General features: G+C 39.5%; 1 protein-coding gene across 1 annotated transcript; it reads left to right on the top strand.

The window, feature by feature from the left end:
- Window positions 1-165: 165 nt before the first annotated feature.
- On the top strand, window positions 166-16,406 carry LOC311264044 (tyrosine-protein kinase CSK-like). The gene is made up of 13 exons (XM_084364577.1): window positions 166-657; window positions 7,416-7,511; window positions 8,805-8,918; window positions 9,046-9,158; window positions 11,417-11,636; window positions 13,405-13,498; window positions 13,627-13,692; window positions 14,022-14,121; window positions 14,221-14,311; window positions 14,393-14,466; window positions 14,722-14,917; window positions 15,029-15,115; window positions 15,399-16,406. The coding sequence occupies exons 2-13, from the start codon at window positions 7,497-7,499 to the stop codon at window positions 15,582-15,584; spliced, it is 1,356 nt and encodes a 451-aa protein (XP_084220703.1). The 5' UTR covers window positions 166-657; window positions 7,416-7,496; the 3' UTR covers window positions 15,585-16,406.
- Window positions 16,407-16,878: the final 472 nt, after the last annotated feature.

Here is a 16,878-nt window from a genome sequence, read left to right on the forward strand (position 1 = left end):
AAAAAAATAAGTTCATCATCACTTTTTTTGTGGACTTATTTCTTATAACATTCATGATCAAATTCCTTCACCGGCTTGACTCAAATAGACCCCAGTGATCCATTTTTAGTTTGTCATTACCGCGCATGTGCAATGCAAAATCAAGGTGGGGCAAAAAAAAAACTTCAACGTCTGACGGGGAAAAGCGGAGGAGGCAGTCTGAAGTACACTCAAACTTGTCTGAATCGCGTTTACTTTATCGCTGCAGTTTATATCCAGCTGAGCTGTGACGTGTTTTATTTTTTGACCCATTCTGCTTTTTTCCCCTTTCCACTGAAGGATCGTCAAGAGCAACGTGATAAGTTGGGCACACAGTTATTTATTTTATCCTAAAATAAGACTGGTTTTCCAAATGATGTTGACAGGAGACGCACCGACAACAATCGTGGCTGTTTCTATTTAGTGAGGTACTTCTGGACTGCTGAACTGTAGGTCACCTGAGACAGACTTTACTTCCTCATCAGGACTTGATGTGTTTTTGCGCCTCGACGTAAACTGTCGGTTGTTTATTTCGTGAATGGGAGTCCGTGTGCAGGCGCTCAGATGAGAACAGACGTCGGGCAGTAGAGGAATCACCTGTTATTGAGTCAAATCTGTCGTTTTTTTGCCTGCAAACAGGTAAGACTTTTATTTTGAAATGGAGCTTGTAGATGTATTTGTGGTGTGAAATACGTTTTGGTGACTGACAGCTGGATGCATTGGGGTTTTAGGAGCTGTGCATAATAACTAGGCGTCTATCTGCACTTCTTGTTATATGGTGAATGCAGCTCAAGGTGTTTTACACTAAAATGGAAGCAGACTAAATGAATATGTGATGTGTTTCATGACCTTACATCCTCCTCTTTCAAACGTCTGCTACTTCCTTCTGGGGTGCTGCAGTTGCACCACGCAGCTCTCCCCACTGCACTGTCACAACATGGTAGATAATGCTATTCCAGTGATAATGAGCACATAGCCTGTGAGATGTTTGTTTGAAGCTGCACTTGCAGAAATGTGCATATAGCTTTCTCTCATCTAGTCTGTCGTTCTCAGGAAATCAAGATCTTGGGGAAAAAAACTATAGTCAAACAGAAAACAAAAGTTCAGTGAGAGCAGTGCTTGTGAGATAGAGGAACTGAGGAGCACATGGGTCTGTTTCAGGGTGATGCCTTCCCGGCTGAGGCAGGAATTCCCTCAAAGGTCAGCAACTTTTCTGAAAAAGACTGAAGCCAGCCTGGTGCTTGCACGGCCTCAAAGCCTTTTCTCACAGAGGATTCTTCTTTGAGAGTGTGACAAAACTGTAACGAAAGATTAAGCTGGTGAAAACCAGAAGAAGAGAACACTTGAAACCACAGCAAAGCATATCTGCTACCCTGTAATGTGTCATGCATGGCTGCAGCAGCAGCAGCAGCAGCATTGCACTGCAGGCTGTGCAGAGCATGAAACGGTCTGTCCACCGCACAACAAGGCAACTTCGCCCTGTGTGGTGTTTTTCGATGAGTTTACTTTATAAAATAATTTATTATCCAAAGTGTTAACACCTTTATTATGTTGGTGAACTTTGGATAGGAGTAAAATGCAAAGTTTACTGTTATTTCTTGATGCCAAATTAAGGGGGACTTTCCCCTGACTAACAATCATTGATTTTCCTCTTCCTGTTACTCTGAAACAGTTAAGGTTTGTTTACGATGACCAGGATGCTGCTTTACGTTTATATGATTTGCTTTCATGCACTGTGTGTGAGCCTCACAGGCAAAACTGGCAGTCATTAAAGTGATACAATGACGGCTTGTGCTGCAGTGCCTATCACTGGAGTAGTACTTCCGCCCTTACATCCTACAGACAGGCGTTTCAGTGAGCCGTGCTGCTGCACCAGAGTCCAGCTGTTGTCCCGGAGGCAGAGGTGATTTCCTCCTCTGAGGCGCCTCAAGAACATCTGCAGCCTGACGGACCCAGCTGGGTGAACTGTTGGCAATGAACTGTTTCGGTACATTTCTCACCGCTGGGTGTGTTGGTTTGTATATCTGCCAGATAAAAGCTCAGTGGACATGGACAGAAATCATTGTTCTCCTCTCTCTGCACTTGGCTGCTTCCTCGCTGCTGTAATGGGGATGATAACAGGGCAGCAGCATCAAAGCAGCAGCAGAGCATCCTGAGGCTGGAGGGTCAGGATGAAGGGCAGTTTGCCCCGGCCCCCTGCTGCACATAGAAGAGGGATGCGCACAGCTCAAAATAACACAGGCATGATGCTCAATGAGATGTTCTTACAACAGGATATCCAGTAGAGCAAGTAAATCCTTCAAGGATAAGTTCACCCAAAAATGAAAATTCTGTCGTTATCTGCTCAACCTCATGCTGATGAAAAGTCGGGTGAAGTTTCGTAGTCCACAAAACCTCTAGCTTCACAGCGAACACAGACAACTGAAGTCGATCGGGACAAAAAAAAACCCCCCACCTGAATAAAAAACATAAAACGGCTCCATACAGCTAAATTAATTTGAAAAGATATTGTTTACGCCTTGGACGTGCAGTCAAGCTTGCGCACCCAATTCAGACGGAGTGAGCGCGAATCCTTTAAACTCAGTGGCTACGATAAAGATTCTGGCTTAACAAAGGGTTAAAATAACCTCTTTTCAAATCAGTTTGAGATCTCTGGGCCTCCAGAGACTTGGATTACGCTGCAAACTGTATGGAGCCATTTTATTTCTTTATTTTGTTTCTTTTTGATATTTGTTTTTTGCGTTTAAAACAAGTCCCCATCTAATTCAGTGTTTCAGGAGAATGCTATAACACTGTTTTGCTGTGAAGAACCAGAAATCTTCTGTGGACTACGAAACTTGTCCTTGCCTTTCCATCTGCGGGGGGCTGACTGAATTTTTATTTTGGGTTAACTTATCCTTTAAGTCAAATTAGCAGTGCATTAATGTGAGAAAACTTAACTACAAGTAAAATACCTGCATTCCAATTCCCACTTGCGTAAAAGCACAGAGGTATTATCTGTAAAATGCACATAGATAAATCGCCTCTGTGACTGATTAGAGATTATTACTTGTTAGATTGATGGTACCGATGCATGAATCTGTAAGCTACATCATGATGTCACAGAGGAGCTTGTTGTAACTACTTTATCCAGTGATTGCTAACCTGTGGGGTTAGACCTCTTCAAAAGGTCACAAGATAAATCTGAGATGATGTGAGATGATTACTGCAGAATGAAAGAAGAAAAGCAAAAAGTAGAAAGTTCTGATGCACAACATTTTGTGGCCTTATCTTTAATCTTTGCTGGGAAAATGTCACTTCGATGGAACAACACTAACATGTGACGAGCCCCACGCAGATGCTGGTTTTTGTAAAGGTGTCACAAGTCGTAGAGAATTTAAGCTGCTGATTTAATTTCTAACAATTTATTTTATCATTATTTTTTCATTATGTAACTAGTAACTTTAGCTGTCAAATGAATGTAGAGGAGTAAAAAGTATAATATTTCCCTCTTAAATGTAGTGGAATAGGAGTATAAAGTAGCATAAAATAGAAAATACTGAGGTTATTACAAGTAGTAGAGCCCGACAAATAATTTTTGGGGCTGGTACCAAAATATCTGTGGTTGGCCAATATCAGCTAATAATATCAGCCCACAGATATCAGTCGGGCTCTAAAAAATACCTCAAAAATGCACTTGTACTAGTAAATGTGCTTTGTTACTTCTCTCAACATTTCAAACACTAGTGCGTGATCCTGACCTCCAGCCCTTCTCACTTTCCTCTAGTATCATAGCAGCTCTTGCAGCACCTTGCAAATTCAGCATTTTCACCTCAGGTTTTGTCTTCCGAGAGACGAGGGAGTGGCAGATTCAAAGAAGGCCAAAGAAGATATGTCTTACATTCCTGTCCTGTCTTGCTTCGTGCAGTCAGGCTAGCGCTGATTTGTACAGGCTAGACTGCGACTGACTTGCATAAGACAAGAGTCAAATGTTGATTAACCGGTTTGGTTTGAACAATAGGATTGTTATGGATGCTAAGAATATGCAAACTTGGACAGTAAAAGCTATATGTGCTCTGTTTGAAAAGATGTGTCACCTCTCACTCGTTTTATCTATTACTTGTTAAACACAGTGCAAGTTTGTGCCCTTTCTTGAAAACGTTCAGATTCAGTCTGTCACTGAGTTTGCCGGTTTCCTGTTGTTTTCACTACATTATGTCATGCATTGCTTGTCTTGTCGCAGACAGCATCTCAAAATCTGATATATGAATTCACTGATTTAGCCGCTATATGTATTTAAATTCTCTTGATAATAACAGAGCAGTAGACACATGTTGATTGTAACTGCAGAATCAAATATGAAGTCATATCTCCAGACTTGCAGAAATGAAGCATTGCTTCCCTTAAAGCTACTCACTGGACAGACTGATGATGATGGACCTCTCAATGAGACAGGGGTCAGTCGAAAATTGACCGACTCACAATGACCGCCTTGTCCGCTTCTTGAAATGAGCAAGCTGTGGTTCCATGTAGAGCTCTCTGGAAATGGCAATGTGACACCATGACAGACTGACTTCTGTCCCATTCACTCGGCTGCTGGTGGCCTGCTGCTGAGATGCATTCACTGTCCCAAAACAGACGAATTATTAAGTGCTGTTGTGTGTCAGCCTTGGCTCCGACGATCCATTCCTCACTCGGTGAGATCACTTTGCTCCTTCACTGAGAACTTTGCCCAGACATATTCTGTTGCAATTGACATATATAGCTTTGCTGTTCAGAGCATCATGTGCATGACTTCCTTCTTCAAGTTATAACTTATACTGAGGTTTTGTTTGAAGATTGGATTCCTCACCTACATTAGATGAGGGCTTTAGGGATGACCAAGGCTTTGGTCCCGATTGACATATCTCAAAAACTGTTGGATGGACCGTCATGACATTTTGTACCGACGTTCATGGTCCACAAAGGATGAATCACTCTGACTTTGGTGATCCCCTGAACTACCTGTAATGCCACCAGCTGGTTGGTATTAGTGATTGAGAGTGAAATGTCTCAACAACTGTTGATTAGTTCACAATGTAATTTTGTGCTCATTGTCGTTGTAAACTTCTGTCATTCTCTGACTTTTTTATTAGTGGTAGGAGAAGTAGGCTATAACTGTAAGATAAAACGAACCAGTGAAAAAGAGTAGCAATACCACAATTTAAAAATACTCAGTTACAAGTTAAATTCTTTACTCAAAGTTCATGTATCATAATTATACTATCTATTGTAAAAGTACTCACGTCATAACTAAATGGGCTCTGTAGTTAATATATATTTAAACCATTATTTCTTATTATTGATGCAGTAACATCTAAGGGAAGCATAACCCTAGAGTAATCGCTAACTGCTGCTAACTGTAGCTGCCCTTTGGTAGTTAGCTCAGTTAGCCACACAGCTAGCAGTCTGGAGTGGGGGAGTGTTTGTGTTAAGACCTGAACTGGCTGGGGCTAGCTGGTTAGCGTGTTAACTTCTGTCTTTGCAACACAATACGATACATGTCATAACGTCAGAAAAGTTATTCACATTTTGTTGCAAATTTTAGTTAGTTTTTAGTTTTCAACTAAAATTCTTACACATTGCACCTTCAACTACAGTTCTTGACTAAATGTACATGTAGAGCTACACAATTAATCTAACTGCTCTCAAAATCGCGATATGGCCAACTGCAACATTCAAATTGCAGAAGTTGTTTGATAAACTGTGCGACAGAACAACATTATAAGGAAGTGCTATAGTGCTGCGAACATGCCCCAGTCTACAAATCTTGTTCTACAGATGTAAGAAAACGTGTGTTTGGTACAGACCCCAACAAATGTCAACATCATGATATTTATCGTTTTTTTCTGTGAAAATGAAAATCTTGATACAAAAGTTTCAATTTCCAGTAATCATGAATCATATTGCAATCGTAATATCTGTCAAAATGATCACAATCTGATTTTCTTTTACCGTATCACGCAGCCCCTCTAACAGTCATGTTAAACCTGTGATGAGATCGCCTGGAGAAATTAGTTTGGTTTTCTTCACAATGAGAATTACCGCCTCAGAGAACTGCTTGCATACCCGTAGACTCGCTTCCTGTTATGGCCTTCTGCACAGTGTGAAATCTCAAAGTGTAACATAGGAAAGATGGGCTAGGATGACACGAGGCAAAACTGGGGTATCCTCTCCGGGTTGATGGGCGTGGGAAATGTGTCCAGATCGTTTTGTCCCTCGATACAGAATGACAGCTGCAGCACTCCATTGGGGACGACCTCCGCCACATCCTCATCATACTGATGATGACAGTCCTCGCTGGGACTCGACAGTTTTTAGTCTCACACTTAATGTCTGTGAAGAGACTGGCTTTAAATTTATATATGTGACACAGAGGACATGTTAGAATGTGTTTTAAAGGAAGTAACATATTTTTAAAAGTATAGAGTGATATCCGCAGTGTATGTGTTGTATTATTCATGTTTCTGGAAACCCCACCCTAATGTTGGAGTTACTAAATCTGGGCTCTCCTACAGGAAGTGGATGTCATAGTAATGGACATTTCAGAGGATGTGACCTAATGTAAAGTGACAGATCTATCTGAGCCAGGATTTTCCCTGAGCTTTGACCATTGAGCCCTGGGCTTCTCCATGGGAACTGATACAGGAAGACAGGAAGTGGGGTTTTGGGGGGAGGAGAGACATGAGTTAATCCACAGGCCATCATTTCACTATAACACCTCTGCTGTAATTTGTTGTGCATGTATGATGGTAAAACTGCCCTGGGTGACTCAGGCCTACGGTTACTGTCACAGTGGCTGCTTTATTGACGTAAAGAAATGCCGGGCTGGATGAGTCGCTCAGGCCTGGTCAGATCTCACCACAAGTGTGCATTCCAGCATTGAAGAGTTATCTTGATTCCTACTAGACCTAGTCATTGAGGCTTAGCTGGAGAGTGTGTCTATTTTTGGTCAGGTTACCATATAGAAAATAAAGTACAAAGTTGATCAAGTTTTAGGCGTTTTATTCACAAGATAAGAAATAAATGTCATAGTGTATTTCTAGGTTTTTAAATTGTGTTATTGTTCCATCAGCACAGAAACGCGGTCTTTATGCACATGCTGTTTTCCTGCGTCATGGAAACATTCTGCCCTAGTTGTGAAAGTGTGATTTAAAAAAAGACGACTTGTGAGTTCTGCTTTCTGTATCAGCGAGTTATTTTTACCGACACTGTCTGATCAGACACCACTGTAGAGCCTTCTGACTTGTTCACTCTGAATTAACAAGCCCCCACTGCAAAACCACAAATTCACCGTGTTCCTGAGAAAGCTTGTGGCGAAGTGAATTATCTCTGAAGCAGGGGCGTAAATACTGATCAAATTCTGTTTCTCTTTATAGGTACTGTTGATGTGTGTGGTTACCAGCTCTAATGATAGCAGCTAGAAAGCATCTCCTGTGAGAGGATTGAACCGCCTCAACATGACAGAGGTCCAGGTGAGATAGGCCTCTAGAGTACAAAAACCCAGTCGGCAGTATATGTTGGCATTGTATGTTTCTGCAAACCATGTATAATTTAAAAACGATAAATATTTTTTTACATTTGAATTTTTACTTTTATGTTTTGACAACACATTGATTGATGTCTGGTTAGGTTTAAGCACAAAAAACACCTTTTTAGGGGTTAGGAAAAGATCATGTTTTTGCCTTAAATACCTGTTTTTGTCACCACAAACACAGCTGGAAAAAGTCCTGACATCTTGATAAATAAAATGTTTTGGCAGAAAACAGAATGGGAACTTTATTGTAACTTTGTGAATGCTTTGGACTGGCCAAATTTATCGAGTATTAACCACTAGATGACCCTGTGCTAGCTCAGAGTTTCAGATATACATATAAAGGGGTTTCATTCCCTTAGCATAGTCAGACATCCAGACAAAGATGATATTCTTCAAATCAATAACACAGTGGCAGATAGTCAGAGTTATATAATAAGCTATGCTGTCATTTGTGTCAGGAAGATTGATTGTCATCTGTACCTGTAACAGAAGGGGACTCCCCAAAAATGTGGTATTACGCCCGGGTGTGGCCTTTTGTCCTGCGACAGTGTTGTATGCTGCATGCGCTCTGTCGACACTTGCATTGTCTCGTCTCTACAACCTTTAAACAGAGATGATTTTTTATTTTTTGTGTGAAACTAAAAGTGAACATTGATTATTTCAGTACAAACATGATCTATTCCTAACTCTAACCAGGTAGTTTTGTTGTCTAAACCTAACGATTTAGTTTTGTTGCCTAAACCTAACACTTTATTTTTGCTGTCTAAACCTAACAATGTAGTTTTGTTGTCTAAACCTTAGAAAGTAGTTTATGACCTACATCTAACAATTTAGTTTTGTTGTCTAAACCTAACAATTTTATTTTTGTTGACTAAACCTAACAATTAAATTTTGTTGTCTACACCTAACAATGTAGTTTTGTTGCCTAAACCTAACAATGTAGTTTTGTTGCCTAAACCTAACCAGGTAGTTATGTTGCCTAAACCTAACCGAACTGCAACTGAAAACTATTAGAATATTATTTTTAAATATGTGAAAACAATGAAAAAGTGAAAAATCAATAGAAAATTAATGTAATGTAATAAATGGTTTGCACTGCAGCAACTTCATTCTGTTTATTGGGCTGTCTACAGTGGTGTATGTCAAAATTCAGACAGACAGCAAGACATGTCCGGTGAGTAACTGGCTAAAAATGTGTTTACTAATTAGTGATCTGTCCATGTTCCCGTAGACTCCATGGCCACAGGGCACAGAGTGTGTGGCCAGGTACAATTTCAAGGGCACATCAGAACAGGACCTGCCATTTAACAAAGGAGATGTGTTGACTATTATCATAGTCACAAAGGTAACGTTTTCATGGGCTGCAGTTCTGACTTATGCTGAGTTATGCTTTTGATATGTGAATTTGACAATGACACTTACTGTCTGTAGATATGAAAGAGTTCTACAATTTCTGACATTTTGTGTTTCAGGATCCAAACTGGTACAAAGCTAAAAATGCTTCAGGTTGCGAGGGAACAATTCCAGCCAACTACGTTCAGAAAAGAGAAGGTGTGAGAACTGAAGGCAAGCTGAGTCTAATGCCGTGAGTACACAGATTATCATCGTGTTTTTACATCCAATGCCGGATGTAATCTTTCACTTTCAAAGTAACCAGGTTTAGGTTTTCTGTATCTGGTGTCTATATCTCAAAGGTTTCCACGACACCAGCTTTATGCGTTGTCTGCAGCGATGGCTAAAATAGCTCGACTTTGCCCTCTTGCTATGGCTTTGTGGCTGCTGTGGGCAGATGGCCTATTTGTCGATGCAGTGACGCTGTAGTTATGTGAATGGAGACCACAGCTGGGTCGGGTTCTGTTGTAATTGCAGTGCACTTGTGTCTGTTTCCAGCTCTGCACTGTTTCCTGTTGTTTCTTTTGTATCTCACACTGAAGTAATCTAAAAAATATCCTCATTTGTCCACATGGGCTTTCCGTGTGCATGCTTGTGCACGTGTGTGAATGTCTGATGGTTTATTATAGAACAGTTGATCACGAAATTGTCTCGAATGACAGATGACAGAAGACAGACCTACCTTTAAAACGTGATCTGTCTGAATATAGCCATCAGAAAGACGAAACAGCCCTACTTGAGCTAACCTTAGCCTAAACTACACAGTACTGACCCTAAATCAGGGGAAAAGGCATTATGTGTGTAAAGTATTACAGAAAGGGAAACTGCTTCTCAGTGCGTCACACTGTTGTCTCAGCTTTCCAACAAGATCTTCTGTGTGATATTTAAATGCAACTTTCTCATGGAGCCAGACGCAAATGACCCTACTGTACAGTCTGTGACCGTCTTTATGCAAATCACTGTAATCTCCAGAACAGTATTTGTTTAATTTGCATTAAAGGCCCTTTGAAGGTTAATAATAACGTTATGAAGTGTTTTAAATAATAAAAGGGGAACATTTCTCAAAGGCTAATGGAAAGTAGTCAGCAATGATGGTCCAAAATGAATCCCAGCAGTATTTCCTTATTAACCTGGGGGCTTACCTGCTTTGACACTGCTGTCAGTCTGATTAATTGCTCTTATAACAGTTAGAGGATTACTTTCAAATGCCAACAGAGGATATACTTTGTAAAAATAAAGGCAAGACCAACTGTATCAAAGGCTTTTGATAAACCAAATAATATAAAGGTACTGTGTGTCTGTTGTCTAAATTGTTAAATAAATTGAGATGGTGTAACAATGGGAATTAAATCAGACTGATGTGGAGGATGTAAAATAACATCTTCAGCTGATTATTGACTCGTGATTCCAGGACTTTTGACTAACAAGACAACCTGTTCAAAACAAAAAAAATCATCTCCTGCAAACTGTCAACAATTATGGTGAATTTATTCAACAGTTATTCAATCAGGTTATACTAATCTGGCATATTTACATACATGCACAGAACAATCAGCTCAGATACTAGCACGACATAAAAGAAAACCTATGACCAAACATGTTATTAAGCTGAAATCTCTTCAACTACCCAATTTAAAAGCAATTATCAGATCGTGTGTAATAGGAAAAAATACAAAAAAAGTATTAAGTTCACAGAATAGAGGTTAGTAATCACTACACAGCTGTAGAGTGAATAGAGAACATCATACATTTAATCAAAAGCCAGTAATTGATTACACCAAAACCCACAAAGTCTGTGCAGAAAACATGAATTCTGACAATAATCGGGCAAAAATCCAGACTCAAACGTACGAAAAATAGAAAAGGTAGGAAGATGTTAAGATTACTGCTGTCTCCTCCTCCTCAAAATGTATTAGAAGTGAGTGTATGTGTAATAACAGCTCGAATTACATGTTCTTTTTTAAAACAAAGTGTGTTACGGCGTGAAAACATTAACGTGACGAGTGAAATATGAAAATGAAAAATTAAACCAAATGAGAGAAGGGGACTCTCAGTCGCCAGTTTATTAGGCAGAACTGGCTTAAACAAACACAGTATGTCTTATACAACAATCCTGCTATAAACTCTACCTTCAATTTTTCTGCTGAACGGTTTAAAAAAAGTGTCGATCCAACTTAAAGGAAAGTACTGTTGAACTGTACTGCATTATACAGACTGGTAATTTTAATATTTAGCCCAGCCTCATTGATTAAAATGGAACGGGCAACATATTAGAAACATGTTTCAGTGTATTGCAGCAATTTAACAGCCAACATTATTACAAAATTGAATCAAAACCTCTGTAAAACAATTTTAACAAAAAAACAAACATTATAAACTTCATGAAGGTAGGTTTTATTGTGATCATTCATTAGATCCACATTGATAACTCTCTGGTTCTTCCACTCCCAGATGGTTTCATGGGAAGATAACACGGGACCAAGCAGAGCTGCTGCTTCACCCTCCAGAAACCGGCCTGTACTTGGTGCGAGAGAGCACTAACTTCCCCGGCGACTACACCCTGTGTGTGAGCTGCGATGGCAAGGTGGAGCACTACCGTATCATCTACCACAACGGCAAGCTCACAATTGATGATGAGATGTACTTTGAAAACCTCATGCAGCTGGTTGAGGTGAGACATAAAATTAGGGTTTGTTTTTATAAATAAAAAGAGGCGTTTCTGGTGTTACCTCTGCTGCTATATAGGGCTTTCTTCTACTGTATGTATGTTGTATTTTCCTGTTATAGAGTCCCCGCGTCTCTGTACGACCACATAGACCACAGACAGTTCCTGGAACAAATAATGAACAGGAAGTGTCAAAGAGGAACAGTGAACACTATGCTGAGGTTCAGATTCTTACCTTAAAAAAGGCCTTTTTACTCTTAAAATGACTCATTTTCCTGTGTAACATGATTATTTTGAACAGAAGCATACTTTGTGTACTACACAGTAAAAAAGAGGAGTATGAGTGAGTTCAGTATGAACTATTTAAGGTAAAACCTAGTCGTTCTTTATATCTGTTGCTAATTTGACTCTACAGCCCTCTATTGGTCATTGTGGAGCACTGCTTGCTGAGTTTTACTGCTTCTAAACAGAAATGCTGTTTTTTTTTCAGATCTGTTTTATAATGGAGGGCTGTTAGTGTTCAGACAGTTGGTACAGCTGTTAAGTCTTCCATAAAATAACAAACAGACGACAGAACAATTTAGATCAACTAGTTAACACGGTGAAAAGCTGCACAAGCTGACAAAAACAACAGAAAATCAAAAGAGGAGAGGGAAATAAAGGGTTGTTCAAGGAGAGAGGACGTGTGAAAGAGAAAAGGTGGAGCTGAGAGTGCATTTAAAGAACGAGAGCCTTAAAGGAAACTGATGCTAAATGCTGTAAAATTACAGATATCTTTACAAGCAAGTGACGTGGTTGGTCTTAAAAAAACCCACCAAGACAGACAAGCAGGGCCGCCCTCACATCACAAAGACCTTTTCTCTGGTTGATTATATATTTTAAAAAACTTGTTTAAGTTTGATATGTAGGAAAAGCCTATGCATGGAAATAATCTGGAAAATAAAGACCTGTCTTCTGTTCAGTTACTCAGAGATATCAGAGGTACATGATGATAAACATAATTCCCGTCAGAGCTCTGAGGAAATGCCATCTGCAAAAAAAAAGCCTCCAAAAGTGCACAAAAATGACAATGCTTACTCCTGTTCTGTCAGGGTAGGAAGCGCAGTGTACCGACTCTTGAAACTGGAGATACTCGGCTGTTAAAACTATTTTTGGATGTTTTTGTCTGTTGTAAATGGACTGAATGAATGTGGAGATTGACCCGGACTGATTTAATAATTAAATTATTATCCCAGTCCAGCCACTCTAGACAAACCTTACTCATCCGATGGCGTGTTCCTGTGCTCTAGTACAATTTTTTTTGAAGGCAACAAACAACGTCTGGGGATCCTTTAAAAGACCAATGTGTCAGATTTAGTGGTACCTAGCAGTGAAGTCGCGGATTGCAACTGACACTTGTCTCACCTCCCCTGGCTGAAAACATGAAAAGGCCCTCTCTAGAGCCAGTGTTTGGTTTGTCTGTTCTGGGCTACTGTAGAAACATGGCGGTGCAACCTGGCAGACTCTGACCGACACTCTTTGTAGATATAGAAGATTAATGATTCTTACTTTCAGGTGATTATACTCTAATGAAAACATTATTATGAATATTGTATTCCATATCTGCCCCCATATCTCCTAAAATCCTGAAGGCTCGACGTTTGAATTCAATTAAAACCTTTATTAAAGCCCCCCCCCCCCCCAAAAAAAAAAAAAAAAATCATTGAGGTTTGGTGTAATGCTGGTGTTTACACTTTATTTCCATGTTTTTTTATCACATTTACGTTGTTTGCAGCACTACACCAAAGATGCAGACGGCCTGTGCACCAGACTAATGAAGCCAAAGCTGGAGGAGGGGACAGTGGCCGCTCAGGATGAGTTTTCCAGGAGTAAGTCTCAGTTTGTCACTTCTTTACAATCAATTCATCCACATCATTGTAGCCTTTTTGTGTATGAGAAGCATGTCGGGCCTGTTGTGTTTCAGCTGCATGATGTTTCCTCTTTGAATGTCCAACAGGTGGCTGGTCGATGAACAGAAGGGACCTCACACTGCAACAGGTTATTGGAAAAGGAGAGTTTGGAGGCAAGTGGCTTCAGGTTGACATATATGACCTGGCTAATTTTATTTTATTGCATACATGAGGCAGAGATGAGCATGACTGGGTTGACCTACTTGGTTTTAAATGAAGGTTTGTGTTGTTTTAGTATGAGGAAGAAGGGGAGATAAAGGTAGATACTGTTAAATATGAGTAAACAGAATCTCAACAGGGCCAGCTGTTATTCATCCTCACACAAAGTAACCATTAATGTGTTTTTCCTGACAAATCCATGTCTATTTTTGGTCAGCTCGGGGTCATAAAAATGTGGCTTTACTGATCATGAACAGTTCATTATTGTGTGTGTTCATTCCAGATGTCATGGTGGGCGACTACAGAGGGACTAAAGTGGCAGTGAAGTGCATAAAAAATGATGCCACCGCACAGGCCTTTATTGCAGAGGCTTCTGTCATGACGTAAGGAAAATTACATGTTTGTGTTCTTTCAGAAACGTGAATAAACAAGTTAACTTGTAAACCAAACGGCATGCCTGTGTGTGTCCTCGCCTTCCTCAGGCAACTACGGCACGATAACCTGGTGCAGCTGCTGGGGGTGATCGTAGAGGAGAACGGGAGTCTGTTTATAGTTACTGAGTACATGGCCAAGGTAGGTGGCACACTGTCTGATCATTTGTCAACCTCCGGAGCACTGTAAGAAAGATGTCACATGTTTGTTTGTTTCTTTCAGGGATGTTTGGTTGACTACTTACGTTCCAGAGGTCGGACAGTACTCGGTGGAGATGCTCTCCTTAATTTTACACTGTGAGTGTGATTGTGATTGTCTAAAATATCTACATTTATGCTGTATAAAAGGTAGACCGTAGCTTGTGTGCCAGGTCTGACACACTGTAGATGAGAAACACTAACTGTAAATGAAACCAAGTTTATTTGTAAGGAAACATCCGAGTCTTCCCTTTAGGATTGTCCATTTTTTGTTGGGCTATCTGGAAATATGACCCTGAGACTGAGAGTAAACTGTCCTTCACGTATGAACTTTCCTTCCTTGTACGTTCACAGAGACGTCTGTGAAGCCATGGAGTACCTGGAAGTCAATAACTTTGTCCACCGAGACTTGGCAGCCCGCAACGTACTTGTGTCAGATGACAACATAGCCAAAGTGAGTGACTTCGGTCTGACCAAGGAGGCCTCCTCCACTCAGGATACTGCTAAGCTGCCTGTGAAGTGGACATCACCAGAGGCCCTCAGAGAAAAGGTACACTTTTGTTTACAAGGAACGTTACCATGTTGAGTAGTTTACTTAACCTCCTGATTAAATTGAAACTGATTGATTGAAACTCACGTATGTTTTTCTATTAATCCATAGAAATTTTCCACCAAATCAGACGTTTGGAGCTATGGGATTTTGCTTTGGGAGATTTACTCTTTTGGCCGAGTGCCTTACCCGAGAATTGTAAGTACAAATATCTAGAAATACATAATACAGAAAATATCATCCACGTACTAGGATCTTTGACTTGAGAAAGAGATTAATCTGCAATAAATTGACAGTATAGACTGTTGCAGTAATCAAAAAATTTAAAAAGCAGATTTTTTTGATGAAGAAGAAGTACTGTATATACTGGGTCATTTACCATGCACATTTCTTGCATCAAATCGTCCTTCACGTAGTAATAACCTATAAAAAAAATAAGTGATGTTTTTCGCCCAACAACTTTGTCTTTTCCTTTCTAAAGCCATTAAAAGACGTTGTGCCACGGGTGGAGAAGGGATACAAGATGGACTGTCCAGACGGCTGTCCTGAAGTGGTGTATAACATCATGAAACAGTGCTGGAACCTGGATCCTGCTGCTCGACCAAGCTTTCAGATGTTGAAGGAGTGGCTACAACATATCAGCCAAGGGATGGGGAAAAAACAATGAGAGATCTGACAGAGAAGTGACTTTCCAACTCCTTCACTTTGACCACTTGGACCATAACATGGGATGAAAAAAAATAATAATAATTTAAATTGTATTATTCGGCAGACGATGAAGTTTGTTTTCACAAATTTATATTTAGAGCATCATCCCTCACCTCAAGTTGTTCAGACTGCAGTTACTCTTCATAACTGGCTGTCTTTTTGCGCTCGTTATCAAGAGTGAATCATTAACTGTCAAATCGATGTCTGCCTCAGTGCCACAGTGCCTTGACCTGTTTTCCCTTCCATATTTTATGTCTTTTACTGGTTGAAAATGATGGCGTCATTTCTTTTTATGTTCATGTGCACACCACCATCATTTGAATAAGTTGACTGAATCCATTGTTTCCGTTCAAAGAGGAGAAAAGTAGGAATCTGACTTTGCTGTCATTTACTCGCTGTATTATTTTTGACAGTTTCCAGGTACATCGTTTTGCATGAATGTTGAATTGTTTTGTTAAAAGAACTAAGTTAAAAGTAATTATGCAGCTTTATTTTTTCATTGTTATGTCATTTTAAATGTGTTATGCTTACTTTTGGATCCCTCTGTAAGTCAAAAAAGGAAGCAAAAGTTTGGACAAACTCACCTTTACTACTGATACAGTAACACCATTCAGCTCAGACATGATTCCATGTACAGAATTTTCCAGCTGACTTCATTTCTTTAATTTTTTGCAATCTTTGGATTTAACCAAATTATCAGGATTTTGTACATTCTGAGAAAAGGAGAATGTTAATAAATGTACTGTGTTGCCATTTTCAACAATAAAAAATATACATTTTGCAATAATTTTGAGGTTTCACATAATTTTCTTTTTTTAATTAAAAGCGTTGTAAAATTATATATATTTTAATCAATATTTTCTTAATACACCATTTAAATGCTGCATAATATATTGATTGATTGATTGATTGATCAATAATCATAAAAAATACATTTAACAATCATAAAATGGGCCATTCTGCATATTAACTTTTAAAGTATTTAAAGTAGGCTATATTTTGCTAGTAATACTTATTGTACCTTAAAGTAAAGGTTTACACGCGGGATTGTTTTTTGTAGTCTGGTACTTTTACTTAAGTAAAGGATGTGAATACTCCTTCGGCAACTGTTTTACAGTGTTGTCGTGTTTTGTATAAAAATCACCGATCAATGCAAAGTGACAAGAATAAATGTAGTAATCTTAAATTTAATACAAGAACAAACTGACCTTAAAGGACACCACAGTTTCATACTCTTTTACTTTGTTTATATA

Source organism: Pagrus pagrus (genome assembly GCF_965226575.1).
Source record: "Pagrus pagrus genome assembly, chromosome: 10".
NCBI lineage: Eukaryota > Metazoa > Chordata > Actinopteri > Spariformes > Sparidae > Pagrus > Pagrus pagrus.